This window comes from Leopardus geoffroyi, chromosome A2 (assembly GCF_018350155.1).
Source record: "Leopardus geoffroyi isolate Oge1 chromosome A2, O.geoffroyi_Oge1_pat1.0, whole genome shotgun sequence".
NCBI lineage: Eukaryota > Metazoa > Chordata > Mammalia > Carnivora > Felidae > Leopardus > Leopardus geoffroyi.
The window spans coordinates 38,455,019-38,471,132 of record NC_059331.1 but is presented as its reverse complement, the minus strand read 5'-3'; the positions used below and the strand labels follow the sequence as shown (position 1 = coordinate 38,471,132).

Below are 16,114 nucleotides of genomic sequence, written 5' to 3'. Positions count from 1 at the left end.
ACACTTACTCCTCAAGACCCAGGTCCATTTTGACCCCCTTAGGACACAAGAGAACTTTATTACTCCAAGTTTATTTTATGTTTGCATTTTATTCTGCAATGGTTCATTAGCATTGATCTAAGAAATGACAGTAATAATAGTGTTACTTGTTAAAAAAAAAAAGTTACACAGTTTTTCAGTAGACACATCCATCAATTAAGCATGTGGTACTAGAAACCAAAATTAATGAGGAAGATAGGTGTGTTAATGAAATAATCATAGTATAATCAATTTGAATGTTAAAAGTTGAAAAGCATTTCAGGAAGACGATATGAATTCATAATTTATGTCTAAAAGTGATTAATAAAAACTATATTTAATAACAAAGCTATTTGTCATCATTTAAGACTTAAGCACAAAAATTATTCATTTTGTGGTTCCTGTTGTCATCATAGTAGAGTTGAACGAATTTATTTTGAGCCCCTTCTTTGTGTCTAAAAATACAACATCTATCTCCTTTTCAAAAATCTAGAAACAACAGTTCGGATGGAAGCATACCGTCTCTGCAAAGTAACTGTGTTTGGAATCCTTTCCACAGAGGTCTTCTATGTGTGACGAGGGCACTTCACCTCGGCTGTTCAGTGGGGGGACACGGTTGTTGCTGACCGTACTTGCCTTACTTGGGAGGGGGGAAAACGCACACACCAAAAAAAAAAAAAAGAAAGAAAAGAAAGGAAAAAAAAAAACCCCTAACACTAGGCTTTGTTTACTGACTCTTTGATTTAATTACTGTTTGAAGAGGACGGAATTAGCTGTTAATTGATTTAATTATCCAATTTGTTTGTTTCAGGCATGATTCCAACTGAACTGCAGCAGCTCTGGAAAGAAGTGACAAGTGCTCATAGTGCAGAAGAAACCGCAGGCAGCAATCACAGCAGTTTGGATCTGACCACGACATGTGTCTCCTCCTCTGCACCTTCCAAGACCTCCTTAATAATGAACCCACATGCCTCTACCAACGGACAGCTCTCAGTCCACACCCCCAAAAGGGAAAGGTAGGAATGAGCCGCTGAGCTGTGTCCAGAACGGTCTCTGCCACGGGCGGGGTGGGTGGCCTTGTTCAGCCATATCTCAGCGATCCCTAATTGGATCCATGTGACTTGAATGTGCCTATAATTACTTTAAGAATGTGTTCAATATGGTTTGGGTGTGAAGCATCTAATTATTTTCACCTTTTCAACATGGAATTAGCGCTTATATAGGTCTACCCTTAAGCTTAAGAACCCAGGCAGAGTTCGTTTTTCCCTGCATGGGTTGGATTTCAAGGGTCCAGGCTTATTCTTTGGGCCAAGGGCTCACCCCACGCAAGCTGAACTCCTGGGCTCGAAACACCTTCTAAGGGAGTAGCAGAGTCTGGTACTAGCAATTGTGAGTCACAGGTCAAGAAAAGGTAGCATTTAGTCGCTCTGTACTGCCCTCCTTGAAGGCCTTTTTCATGGTGAATACTCAGCGAAGGTTTGAAGGATGGAGAGCTGGAAGGGGTCTGTGTATATGCACACACAATCCGTGTATATCCACACAAATTAAAAAAAGAATAAAGTCTTCCCTTCCAAAGAGGGCTGCAGTGCTGTCTCAGTTGCTCTATTCCCGTTAGGAAGTGAAGACTTTTTATTTTACAATTGCCCTCAGCTTCACTCAAATGTTAGCCGACGCCACGTTTGTTTGAGATAGCCAGAATACATCATGGGAGCAGAAGAGGTCTAAGAAAATGAAGCTGTTAATTCATGCTACTGGATCTCAGCACCCAAAAGCATTAATACTACTGTTGAATGCTTTTCAGAAGTGGAATATATATAATGCTCCTAAAATTAAAAAGATTTATTTTCAGTGTACTATTTTTAAACCGTTTCCCATCTATTTCGTATGCCCAGCTTCTCCACACAGAAGAAAAGAGACTTTCAAAGTAATGTGTGATAGTAAATGTCACTTCCAGCAGTAAAAACAAATTCTGTATTTTGTTTTTTTTTTTAATAAAAATGACTCAGTGAAAGTTTTTTTAATTATATTTTTCACTTGAGCAATTACAAATATAATTTCATATATTTCGTGAAATATTGAGCATTAAGAAGCCCACGGGTTTAATTAGATTTGTATCTCTCTACCAGCAACATTTTATCCATTTTGAGATCAGTAATCACAGAAACTGCTATGTGAATATTTGTGCTTGTGTGTGCGTGTGTCACGTTCAAGCTTAAAAACGTGAGAGGGTCTGAGAGATGGAGATATAATCTGTTTTAACCGAAACTTGCTAGGATCCCTTTAAGATCACTTGGGAGTTTCTGTGGCAGACGTAGGGGAAGTAAAAGGTGTTTTAAATGACTGTTTGGGACAGTTTGAAGGATGGAACGGTGGACTGTAAGAATCTGTGTGGAGCCATTGGGCCACATGTGGCTTCTGTTGTTTCCAGTGAGGATAGATTTGTATGTCCGGAGGCCAGTCTTAGCTCTTGCTTTATTATCTCTTACGGTGTCTTTGTAAGTAAAAAACAAACAAAAAAACCCTCAACATTAAATAGCTTTCAAAGAAAGGTTCCAGGCTGTCGTCCCCTGCTGTACTTGCTTTTGGTGTGTAAGGCTGATGATGCCCATTTACTGCAGAGTGATCGAATTACATCTTCATCCGTAGGCAGAACAGGCCATCCACTAAAAAAATGCCGACTGATGCACTTAAGGTATTTGTTGCAATCTTGTCGGCCATGTGGAGCCTGCACGGATTTCCTGTGACACAGAAAACTCTTCTTGTTTAGATGCACTGTGCTCAGTTTCATTCTGAAAGGTTCTGTATCTGCAGTCAGGTGATAGATTAGCAATGAGGCAGGTGGGAGAAGAATAGCCCTTTTCAAACATCTTAAGGTGTATTTGAAAGTAAATGGATCTGATGGGCAGTCTAATTCCAGGAGAGTAAGTTTGTTGGAATATTTCGTTTTTTATGGTCCTTCCTTGGCTGCACAACGGTTAGGCTTAATCTTCATTATGCTACCTGGCCAAAATTAGAATATGGATCGGAAAAGAACTTGGGTTCTCCTGAACCTTAATCTGGCTGTAAAATCAGGCTGAATTTCCCAGTTATACATGTAAAGAGGAGACAACTAGGACATTATATGCTACTCCTTAATACCCGATCTCTCAGTTTATGTCATAGGGTAGGTTCCTAGTTGTGGCTGAATTAAAAGAAAATTCTAGTGACCCTATCTTAGCCGAATGTAGTGAACAAGACAAATGGGTACCTTAGGTTAGAGATAATTCAAAAGTTACAGACTTGCAGAATCGATCATTAAAAATTCAATTATTAGTTAGCCAGCTTTGTGTACGTACAGGTGCTTTTAATGAGGTTTTGTCTCGTTTTACCTTACGATTGTTTTTTAAATCAGGAATGTGGTATCCTGTTCAGTGGAAAATGGTAAAAAAAAAAAAGCCATCAGTATAAAAATACGTTTTCACCTGTGCGCTGCCCGGAGGTTTCTCGCAGGGGTCCCTTGGAGAATTGTCGCCCCTTCCTTGGCAGTGCATGTGTGAAACACGTAACTTTGTGGGCTCTCCGTTGACTTCGGCGTGGTATCCTTTCCCCCTCTGTGTCCTCCTGGAGCAGTGTCTGAACAAGCAGAAGCCTCTGTCGCACTGAATAATAATGTAGCCCTTCAAACTCCCATCTCAGGTGAACAGCTTAGGAATTCCTCCTGCAAGGATTCAGGAATGCCCTGTGTGAAAATGGGTTGGAAAAAGGCAGCATCCTAGGGGTTTTTGTTTTTTGAAGTAGTCACCTGTCTGACAGTCTCACCGAGGTCACATATTTCTGTGTCATTTGGAAACCGCCTCGCCCCCCCCCCGCCCCCCGCTCTTGCCCCCATGCGTTTTGCGGGCTCCTGTGAGCAGCCGCTGTAGCAGCAGCTCTGGGGTCTGGTGAGCTGCAATCTGTTAAGGAGATAAATAATGTGCTTGGCACGACACTCCTACTCTCCTCTTTAATTTGTCTTACACAAGGAAAATTATAATTAAATCATTCAGGGTAAACCCTTGAGTGCAGAGAAGGGAAAAAACACACTTTGGGAAAGATTGCCAATAGAAACCCACTTCCCTGTTGCGCAGGGTAGAGACATTTATCAATATTCAGCACTATTACGAGAGGAGCGGCCCATGTGATTTGTGAGGCGGATGCCAACGCTCAAATCAAGGCTTGTTAAGATCCTGTCCCTGCGCAATCACGGACATTCAGCATCATTAGAATTCAGTACTGGCGCCGTGCTTCGTGCTTTGATTTTCTCCCAGCGATTTAATAATGTTTATCGTGCTGATTATATATACATTCATTGGTGCAATAAACATACCTCGGTTGCCAGCGCCTGGGAGAAGCGTGGCGAAGGTGAAGTTCAGCGGGCAGGAGCTAGAGGTAGCTGAAGAGGAAGCAGGCACGTTCGCCTCTCTCACTGCCATTTTATTCCCGCGGACCAGGGAGCCGTGACGTCTTAGACGAAGAGATGAAACTCAGACCTGGGATACCTGTGAGCATGAAGCTGTGATGTTGTTTCCTTAACTTGCCTGACTGTCTTGCTTTAGGAAATTCCAAGTTTTGGTGTGGGTAAACAAAACCAACGGAATGCAAATGAAACATTTATTAAAATGCTAAATTTAGTAAAGCCCTTTGAGCTTCTTGGATCAAAGCAGCTATGTAAATACAAATAGCAATTACTACTTAAGTAATTGCCTGAATTAAAATTCTAAATATCACATTATATTATGGTGCACTAGGGAAAGGAAAGTGAACTCACATTTAATCAGTTCTTTCTCTGTCCCGAGCACTGGCTAAACTCTTGTGTTTGGAGTGATGTCTCATTTTATCCTCGAGACTGCTGGGAAGCAGTCGGGAGTATTAGACCCATTTCACAGACAAGGAAATTGAATCATGGAGATTAAATAACTGACAAAGAGTCACAGAACTGGTTCGTGGCCTATCCAAGATCCAAATTCAAGCGCGTCTCTTACTAAACAACACTTAAGGTTTTCATTCAGCCCAGAAGTGAATGTTTAATTACGATAAGAATGACGCTCCTAAAATAAAGTTTAAATTTAATTTAAAGCCAACAAAACGTATGCTGACTTCACCTACTGTGTGCCTATCAGCACATTTTATAGGAAAATAGCAGAGTTTGCTCTTTTAAGGCAGTACTGGTATTTACTGGGCCTTTCCTAAAGGCGGGGTGGGGGGGGGCGGGTAGGATTTGTAAAATATAAACCACGCACAACGTGAAACAGCACAGAGGGAGCAAAAAGGAACCCCATGCTGGATTTGCACACAAACGCCAAGCAAGCCTCCCTCCCTCTGAAACTGTCCCGCCTTTGCTCCTGGCCTCGTGAATCTCGCGTTTCCGCATCGAACACCTCATACGTTCTTTATCCTATTTCCCTTGTCCTCTGCAGTCTGCATTAGAAATATTCCAGTTTTCTGACCCTTCCCAGCTTTTTGCTTTCAGTTCAGCCACCGCTAGCTAACTTGAGCGTCGCTGAGAGTCACAGCTGCTCTAGGTGTTAGCGTCGAGGCTTCCTTAAGCACCTGGCGGAAAAGGTGTCTTTCACCTTTGGCAAGACCATGGTTGTGCAGTCTCTTCTCTCTCTGCGGCTGTCCCGTTGTGCTCAGGATCAGGTGGCCCAAGTTGGGCCCCTTCCCTAACCTGCCCTCTGCCCAGTCCCCGTGTTCCTCCTTCCTTCTCCTCGTGTGTTGACACAGCCCCTTGTATTCCAGTTGCTTGCGTTTCCCACTTTTCCACACCCCACAGTGGGCAGCTGCCTTCAAATAACCCCTAAAGGTTTTTGCTTGGCTAGTGCACTTTCAGACACAGTCTCTGTTTCTGATTTGTGGCCTCTTGACATACTGCCATGTGTTTGACTACATGAACAATAACATTTGTGTTTCCCGCCCCACTCTTTTCAAAAGGCAAGGAATTCAAACGTGGACAGGCCTGGCATTTCATTTTTCTTTCTTTCTATTTTTTTTTTTTTTTTTTTGGAACTAAATTCTCTGTTGATGAATTGGTATTGGTGTTCTTGGTTTACTTGCTAAAATTCTAGAAGTTTGTTTGTAGAACTGTTCCACTTACACACGCCTTTATCTGTTACATGTTTTCATACTCATGTTGCCGGACTATTGAGCCAGAAATGTAAGCAGTCAGCTCTAGGTCACATTACTCTGAACAGCTCTTCCTCATTTCAACTGTTGTTGTTTTCTTTTTGAAAACCAGATGATTTCTTCTCGGTTTCTTTTGATTTGAGGCGTTTGAACCAACGAGCTACCCCAAATCTTTATTTTCCGTTAGAGCATTCCGGAGAGCATTCTCCCGTCAGACCGTCCCCGATTGTCTTCAGATTCATTACTGCTCCTTTCTGCCATTATGTGCTGGGGCAGCTGATCTGTAATAGAAGTCAGCCACTTATGGCCTTCCAGCCACATCTGGCCCGGTGCTCATTTTGCAAAATAAAGTTTTATTGGAACACAGCAATGATAACTCATTGACACATTGTCTGTGGCTGCCTTCATGCTACAGCGGCTGGTGGGAGCAGTTGCAGCAGAAACATGGCCCATAGTGACTAAAATGTTTACTGTCTGGCCATTTACAGAAACTAATTTGCAAACTCCTGATTTTAGCTCTAAGCAAAGTGTTTCTCAGATTTCCTGATGATATTTTCACAGGTATTTTCAAAAATACACAGCTTCCTAGGCCTCTCTCCTGAAGAATTGGATTATACCCGTCTGCGATGGGGTCAGGAATTGGTATTGGTCACACATAACCTATGTTCTTGCTACTCAGTGGCCGCCGGCCAGCAACTTTGGCATTACCTGGGAGGAGCATGTTAGAAGTTCAGGGTCTTCGGTCCCACCCCAAACCCACTGAATCAGAGTCTTTGCTTTAACTGGATCCCCAGGGCTTGCTCAAATTTGAGCAGCAGTGCCAGTGGGCATGTTCACTTCACCTGGGTTTGGGTGCTGTTGGAAAGGGCAGAGTTTCCCCCCCTAAATTGGATTAACATCCCAGACGTATGCAGCCCACAAAGCTAGTGATTTGCCATTCTTGTGTGAACCTAGACGTTAGCGGTAGAATTGCCGGAAGGAATCGCTAGCTGGTATGGAATGGTGATGATAACGCAGCTGCTGTTTACTGAACTATTGGTTAGTGCTGGACACATGCTTCAAGGATTCCACGTAAGCCCCGATACTGATCTTCCCATTTAATCCTGACGGTAACTCTGTGGGGTCCTGTCTTCTTTGTACGATGACATTTGAGGGCTCAGAACACTCGTGTAGCTTGCACCAGCAACACAGTTAGTTGGGGTACCAGGCAGGGACTGGAACGAGGGTCTCTCCAACCCTCAAGTCCTTGTAATGACTGTCATAGTGGAGTCGTTCTCAAGTAGGCTGTTGATCGGCACCACCTTGGCTTCATCCCAGACTCCGGGGTTACGGTCCCGATGGGGCGAAGCTCCGAGATCAGGATGAGGCCATAGCCTTGAGGGGTGAGAGCCTGGGGCCAGACGTATCTGTTCAGCCATAATTTGGGAGAAGCTCCAAAGGGTCTCAGAGAGCAGCTCTCCTCCCTTGCGTCGTCTTTTTGCAGGGAGGCAGGTCGGGTGACTCGCGGCAGAGAATGTGAAGAGCAGGCTGGCCATGGCCTGTCGCATGTCGTGAGGGACGTGAGTGAGAAGTACATGTCGCCAGTCGCCGAGGCCTGAAATACAGGTGCTTCTTAGCCCCAAAGCAGACTGGTGGGAGCGACACCTGTCCCGTGTCTGTCTGTGTGGGCAGTAGACTGTGTAGGGCAAAATCATTTGTGTTTATATCAGGAAGAAACAGCCAGGTCCAATCAACATTTTGTACCACAGACGTGCTGTGACCATCATGCTTAGAAAAGCTGCAGTCCGTTTGTCTCATGCTTAAACTCTGTTGCTTCTGGGTCTTAGAAGCAGGGAAGAAAGGTTCCGTCACGGCAGGGTGGCATGGTGTCGTCTCTTGTCATTCATACATAGGATGGGGGGAGGGAGATGATCTTTACAATATTGGCATGCCATGAGGGATAGGTTTATGGATTTTCTTGACTGTTCACTTTGTGTGGTGATTAAAAAAAAAACAAAAACTCAGCCATTATTCTCTAACAGCTGTTGTATCTTATCTCAATAAAGTGGCTTTTACCATAACACACCATCATTAGACTCTATAAATCTTTTTCTATTTATTGTGTTTAAACGATACATGCTTTCCAATAAAATGACATCATCGCTCTAGAGAGATGCATTCATTGGATAAGTTTCTCTTAAATTGGGTTGATTTTAATGTTTTTTCTTGGGATGTTATATAATATGCATCTTACCCATGGGCTATTTCATGTCTAATGTGCCCAGTTTCTCCCGCAAAACTATATTTGAGCCCCCGTTTTTCTCTCGTCGTGTAGGATAGATATTCTTTTCTGTCGAGTTGGTCCTGCTAATAGGGTTTTTTCTGCCAGATCCCTTTGCTGGAACGCACCCATTTTACAGGTGTTTACACTTGTGTGGAAGGGGCACAGGCCCCTCCCAAACACACATTAGCTTTCTTAACGTTTCTTTCACACTAAGAATGTGAAGGAAAGCATATGGCAGGACAGCGAAGACCAATTTGGAGGGAACCCTGACAGCATTTTCCCTTGTACCTTAAGAGTATCTTGTTGAAATGCACATGTAAGAACTCAAGTTACAGAACAATTTCCTTTGGTGGACACGGGATCCATCCAGAAGTGGAAAGGGAAGCCATGGGTCTACAGAAATCCATGTGGTTTGGGAAAGTCCTTAGCGTTCTTCTCTTCTCACTTAAATGATGAGTAGCACTCTCTTGTTTTTAAGCCAGTAATGGGGCCACATGAAGGGGGACCTGCACAGGAGGCTTAAACGAAAGTCACGTTCTTTTTCGAGATTTCCAAAGCTGCCTGTTTGGCACTGGCTTCACCCCGTAGCCTGGCTCTGAAGCTGTCTCCGAGGGAGCCACCACCGTGCTGACGGGCTCACTTGGGTAATGCAAATGAGCGTGTTACATATGTACAGCAGTCCTGAGGTTCTTTATTCCACCCCCCCTTTGTAATCAGTCAAGGCCTAACTATATTATAAAGTATATTCTCCTCATTAAAACAATAGTGGAAGCTCACAAAGGGAAATTGTTAATATGTGTTCCAGCTTGTCATTTCTGCCTGTGTGAATAAAGAAGATAACCGTTCCTTTGGGAAACTATTTCGGGAATTGAGCAACAGATATGCTAGCCAGAGAATTCTCTTAACTGTAATTCTCCTTTTTGTTTGTACTCAAAAATAACATCCTGATGGGCTCCTCGGTGCCTCTGCACATACAGAGCACAATTGCCACAGCCCAGGTGGTGTTAATATGGGACAATCCCCCGGGCACATGTCGCCAAGAGTTGTACAGCTTGTTCAGTGTCTTCGTCCATATGGCAGTCTGTACCATTCACAGGAAGGCGTCGGGGCTGTGCCTGGTGGGTACTGTGGTCAATGTAGTGTGAAGAGAAGGCTTCCACTCACAGCAGCCTCTGTGGTACAGTTTGTCTTACGGTAGATCTGAGCTATAACATGCTTACACACACACACACACACACACACACACACACACACTCAACTAAGGGACTCCAGAAGAGCTTTGCTGGTTTCCTTCCCTCTCCTCTTCTTCCGTCCCCCACACCTCCCCTGCCTTCGTTTTCCAAAATGAAACAAACGGTTAACTGAGCAGGTATAATTCAGGTGCATGAAACATACCTGGATTACAGAAAGTCCATGAAAACACACACACACACACACACACACACACACACACACACACACACATTTTTCTAGGTGGTTGTTCATGGGTAACTCAATTTAAAGAATACTTGCCTGTACTAGAATTCTTCTGTACACTCTGTGGCTTTTGTTCCTTTTTTGCATTGTAAGTTGCAAAGCCTGTTTTCATGGTACAGTTTGGGCTAGTGGTTTTGGTTTTTCCATCTTAGAATGAAAAAGGGGAAAAGGAAAAGAAAATCATGACTGGGCTCAGAAATCTCAGAGTAAAACATTCCCTGGAGGTGTTAGAACTGAAAAGGGAGAACCAAGGCAACAGAGGTTTCCCAGTGAAGAAGGTGAAAATAGGAACCGCTTTAGGAGGCACTTTGGGAAATTTACCAGAAGGCAGAGCCTTCCCATTTATATACCTAAATGCTGTTCCGCTTTTGTGTAACTATTTGTATTCTTGTTTGGTAAACAAACAGACCCCATAGCAACTGTAGCTGATGATATTTATACTACCTGTAAGACTTCCCTAAACAAACAGACATACTTTTATGACCTTCAAATTTCATTCCTTTTATAGTCAAGGAAATCGGACTAATGCCAGGTTGGTTGGTTGGTTGATCTTTCTTTCTTTCTTTCTTTCTTTCTTTCTTTCTTTCTTTCTTTCTTTCTGATTCCTTTCCTTACCTTTCTTTCCTTCTTTCTTTACTTCCTTTTTTTTCTTTCTGCCCCTCTCTCTCTCCTCCTCCCTCCTGCCTTCTTTATTTCTTTGTTTCTTCCTTTCCTTTCCTTTCCTTAACCTTTCCTTACCTTTCTTTCTTTCCTTCCTTCCTTTCTTTCTTTTTCTCTCCCTCCCTCCCTCCCTTCCTCCTTCCCCTGCCTTCCTCATTCCCTCCCTCTCCCTCTCCCTTTCCCCTTCCTCTCTCTCTCTCCCTTCCTTCTTTCCTTCCTTCCTTCTTTTTTTATACTTTGAAGTCCATTTTTGAAGGATTTTTCCTATGTGTGTATTTCACATCTTGGCTGTGAATGTTGAGTTTGAAGGTGTATTATGACAGAAGGAAAGAAAAATCTGAAGTGTTTGTGTAAATGATACGGTATTTGCTTTCAAGAGGGACCATTGAGTCATCTGGTGGAATTTTAGGTTATATATCAGAAAGGCTAAAACTCCACCGAAAGTATTACTATAGACCTTAGATTTGGACAGGCATCTCTGGCTATGTCTCCACCTTTTATATCTAAAATATTGATGGAAACATTCTTGTACGTATGAGCCCCTATCTTCAACTTCCCTTTTTCCACATGAGTCATATTTATGACAAGAACAAGAAGTCTCGTGTTAAAGATCAGTGTGAGAAATAAATGGCAGTTTGCTTTATTTAGAAAAAAAAATTTGACACCAAGAGCTGGAATAATCCAGTGGTGTTTGAATAAATTAGAGGGATTGTACAGGCAAAAAGAAAAAGAAACTTAACAAGGAAAAATGGGAAGTTGTCCAGAGTTCAACAAAACTGGGTTCCTGAGTGGGTCAGAAGTCGCTGGACAGTACTGACGTGCATCCATTCATTCAGCAGAACTTACCAAACCCTCAGCACCTGCCAAGTGTCCTAGGCTGTAGGGCATGCAGCTGTGAGCTTGATGAAGTCTGTCCTCATGGAGCTGACAGTACAGCAGAAGTAGAACAAACAAACAATTACGTGATAACAAGAAATAAATTCTGAAAAAAAAAATAATAAAGCAAGGAAGAGAGAGGACTGGGTCTCGCAAACTTCTGTGAGGAAGTGACCCTTGAACAGATGGAGAGAAGTGACGGAACAGTCCTCGGGGCTTAGGACACAGCAGAAGCAGAGGCCTTGAGGCAGGGACAGAAAGAACATGTTTGGCTGGACCATGGCCCATACCTCATTTAGTGTGGGGGTGGCTGTGTTGTTTAGTGGTTATAGGTGTGGACTCTGAATCTGGACTGCCTGCATTCCACTACAGGCTGCCCACTGAAGTGACTTAACCTCAGTGTGCCTCGGTTTGCCATCTGTGAAATGGGCATGTAGCAGGCTGTGACACATAGTAGGTGCTCAGTAAATACTGAGTACTGTTCATTATTGTCAGAGTGGTCTGTTCGTTCAAACCGCATCTATTGAGCATTTATTATATATTAACCATATAGGTTCAGGAAATTAAATAAAGGGCCACCACCTAGTTCTTCCCCTGAAGCAGCTCACAGCCTGATCACAGAGACGTACAGGGAGAGACTTACTTGCAACACAGTGTAAAAAACGCAGTGATATGAACATATACAAAATGTGACGCTGTAGGATTTGGGTTTTTTTTAACGGTTATTTATTTTTGAGACAGAGAGAGACAGAGCATGAACGGGGGAGGGGCAGAGAGAGAGGGAGACACAGAATCGGAAGCAGGCTCCAGGCTCTGAGCCGTCAGCCCAGAGCCCGACACGGGGCTCGAACTCACGGACCGCGAGATCGTGACCTGAGCTGAAGTCGGACGCTTAACCGACTGAGCCACCCAGGCGCCCCAAGTAGGATTTGTTTAAATGAGCACTAGAGGAATATCACACTGGATGTATTTCCACCCCCACCCCCACATAGGTAGCAGGTGAGATTTTTGAATACAGTCCCCTCCAGGAAGGAAGGTTCCCTGTCTCTCTTGTTGATCGCTAACCTCCTGATCATCCAGCATAGCCAGCCTGGTATAAGAGGTGCGAAATTTCATTGCAGAGAGACTAGATGAAATCGACAGGAGAAGGTGAACGAATGGAATGTTAAAGATTAAGAACCCGTTAGGTGTTGTTATATATTTGCTACCCTTTGGCCACAGATTGTAGGAGAACCTGCTTAGTCTTGTGGATCCTTACAGAGGATGCAAACAGGGAAAAAATCTGGGTTTCTGTTAAGAGTGCTCCTCAACCCTGAGTGAACTTGCAGTAGAATCATTTGGAGGACTGGCTGACCTACAGGCTGCCAAACCTCAGTCCCAGTGCTTCTGATTCAGTTATTTGGGGGAGGGCCTAAGAATGTGCATCTCTGACAAGTTCTCAGGGGCCATACTTTGAGAACCGCTGCTCTCACACATCCACAGGCTGTGGCGTTCTTCCCCTGCTACTATTCAAAGTGACAGAAGTGACGGAGAGAAAGAGACAAGTTCTTAACACCGCGACCCAGTGTAAACTATTTTACAGAACAAAAATTCTCTTAAGATTTCCTCATGCTGGCCTTTTAAGTCATTTGTAAGCGCCCTTGTTTTTCTGGGTTTTTTTTTTTTTTTTTTTTAATGTCCAAAGATGATTTTTGTGCCTCAGCCATCTGCCTGCTCTCTCTCTCTCATAGCAGTTGAGCTCCTACTGATACTTTAAGGCCCACATCAAATATTACAGCATTTTGAAAAAAAAATTAAAAAAAAATATTACAGCATTTTATGTTCGATCCGTCTGTTCAATTCTCTTTCTCCCCAAATGGAAAATTGGGTACAGCTCTTTCAGAGAGGAAGAGAACTGGCAGTGACCTCCAAATGTATTTGATTATTCACTCTATCATTAATAAAAGTGTTGAGCATACGTCCACACTGTGTTTTTAATTTGTTACACACGTGTGTAGTATAGTACCTGTAATATAAAAAATTAGAGGCTAAGGGTGAGAAATAGGCACCCATATACACACATGTATATTCTTAGAAAAGTCCTACTGTTGCTTTAACACATGCATACAGAAACTATAATATTATCTTACTGCTCCCCACCGGGTCTTCTTATGAATCCCAGTTTGAGACTCTGATCTAGGAACCCAACGTGATGTTTATCACAAAATCAGTGTTTGCTTAAAACCTGCCAAAATAAAGGTAGGGAAGAGTTTAATCAGGCGAACGTTAATGATGCGCCTTGTCCTACAGAGAAATAATGGTAATTACATAAAGTAGGGGATAGATCTAAGGAAACCTAAATGCAAGTGCCTAATGGTTTTCAGCCAATTTGTATCTGTATGTTGCTTGTGCCCTTGTCTGCTGTTTACTCATCGGCCCTCACACTTTACTTACATGATTCTTCTGGGTCTTGAGTATAATTGTGCTGGCTTCCATAGACTGTTCCGGAGGAAGGACTAAGAAGAATTAGTGTTGAACTTTTATTTATGTTCTTTGGTTTTCTTGGGTAACTGTTGGTACCTCTAACATATGGACACGTTCCACATAGACCTTGTGAGTCACCAGTGCAAACACACTCGCATTGACATAATGAGAATGCCTGCCTAATGGTGTTAATAATTTTTGGATTAGTGGTCCCTATGTCTGTATTGACACAGTTGCTCACAGCCACTCTTTGGAAGGCATTCTGTTTTCTTAGCGAGATCCCAGTGTTAAGACTGCCAGTGGTAAACTCTCGTAAACTGAGGATGGCCCTTAGTGGTGTAAAAAACAAGAGGTAGACTCCTGCCTTCCCTTTCTTTTTTTCTCCCCTTTCTTTATTCCTCCATTCATCACCACGCACACGTACACACTCTGCTCTTGTCGTCTCCTGCTCGCTGTTTGTGACACTCAGGCTCTCATTCTCTGCTCCATTGTCCTGCTGGGGCGCATACTCCGGGCGTCTGAGAATCAAGATGGCGTGTTCTGCCCAGTGTCGCTGAAGGGAGAGACGGGGCAGATCGGTGATGTGGGTGGGGAGGAAGAGAAGTGTCCATCTCATGATCATGGCATCCTGCCCCAGGTTGGGTAAATCTGACCATTGACTTTTAAAGTGAGTAAACTAAGTAAAGTAGCGTAGTACCAAAAGGAATATGGTACCAAATGCTCAAAAATAAAAATATAAAAAATACATCTGTCAAAATAAGTAAGTAAAGCCAGTTACTAGTCCCATCTCCAGCCTGCCCATGAGATACCCCTAGATCCCATGATTTACAGCTTTAAGTCCTAGGAGCATTGGATATAGTGCACTCCGTTGTGGTGGCCCTTGGGGGGTTTTGTCCGGTAAATTCAGGATGACCCCGAGGCTCTTTGTTCTCCCTTGAAAATTCTAACTAAAAGTGTGTCTTCAGAGACTTGCCACTCATTGTTAACTTGGGAAGATAATCCAGCTAGAGACTGAATCTCCTTGCAGAATAGGTCTTAAACTTTTGGTTTCCCAAACTTCAGTCATCTGAGTATGTGTCCCATTATCATGAGGTTAGCCATATCTACGTATCATTTCTATTATTCTCTTCAAATCAAGTCATTTTTTAAGTTATAATTTTTTTTGAGAGAGAGAGTGTGCATGGGCGTTGGGGAAGGGACACACAGAGAGATAGAGAATCCTAAGCAGGCTCCAAGCTGACAGCACGGAGCCTGATGCGGGGCTTGATCTCACGCACCGAGATATCTTGACCTGAGCTGAAATCAAGAGTCAGACGCTTAACTGACTGAACCATGCAGCCTCCTGTCAAGTGATTTTTTTTAATTTAAGTCCAATAAGCCTCATCCTAAGAAATGATACCTATGAAATCAGAGGTTGGAGATACTAGATATGTTCTTAACTAATATAAATTAGAATAAATGTGCCAGTTTTTTAAAAAAATATACATTCTGGTTTCATGTGGTATTTTATGGGCCACTGTCGAGTGCATGCATGTCATATATTGGAATATTTTTGTAGGATTTCCTCTTTTTTAAAAACTTTTTTTAATGTTTATTTTTGAAAGAGACTGGGGGGAGGGGCAGAGAGAGAGGGAGACACAGAATCCGAAGCAGGCTCCAGGCTCTGAGCTGTCAGCCCAGAACCTCATGCAGGGCTTGAACCCACAAACCATGAGATCATGACCTGAGCCAAAGTCAGAAACTTAACTGACTGAGCCACTCAGGCACCCCTAGGCTTTCCTCTTTTTGCTGAAGAGAGGGACCTTGACTGAATATGGTACTGTGCCAAGTGAATTGAAACCCTGCTTTCATGGTATGTTTACCCTGGTTTCCTAGAAAAACCCAAAACTATCATTTATCTTCCTAAAAATCTAATTCCCCATCCTGTTTATTCACCCATACATCTTGTACTTCCGGGTTCGGGGATAGCAAGCAGAGAGTCAGGGGGCTGTGATGTTTTGAGTTGTCACATTCACCGATTCATCAGTTTATGGCAGGGTATTCCTGATAGATCAGTGTAGTATCTGGAGACATCATTCTCAGATGAAAGCACTCACCGAATTTGGGTTAATGTGAAATTGGTGTTTATTAGACAGGAAATGCTCCTTTCCCCATGCTAACTTCCTTCAGTCTTACCTGCTTTGTGATACTAAATTTGAAAAAGCCTTGCCTGTATTT

At 43.1% G+C, this 16,114-nt stretch overlaps 1 protein-coding gene across 9 annotated transcripts in view; it reads left to right on the top strand.

Moving 5' to 3' along the window:
- Positions 1-16,114, top strand: part of FOXP1 (forkhead box P1) — a 507,364-nt gene that overhangs the window by 422,534 nt on the left and 68,716 nt on the right. For all 9 annotated transcript variants that reach the window (XM_045493547.1, XM_045493545.1, XM_045493544.1 and 6 more), the window contains one exon: positions 830-1,034. In XM_045493547.1, the coding sequence (XP_045349503.1) occupies positions 830-1,034 (205 nt within the window). The remainder of the gene's footprint in view (positions 1-829; positions 1,035-16,114) is intronic.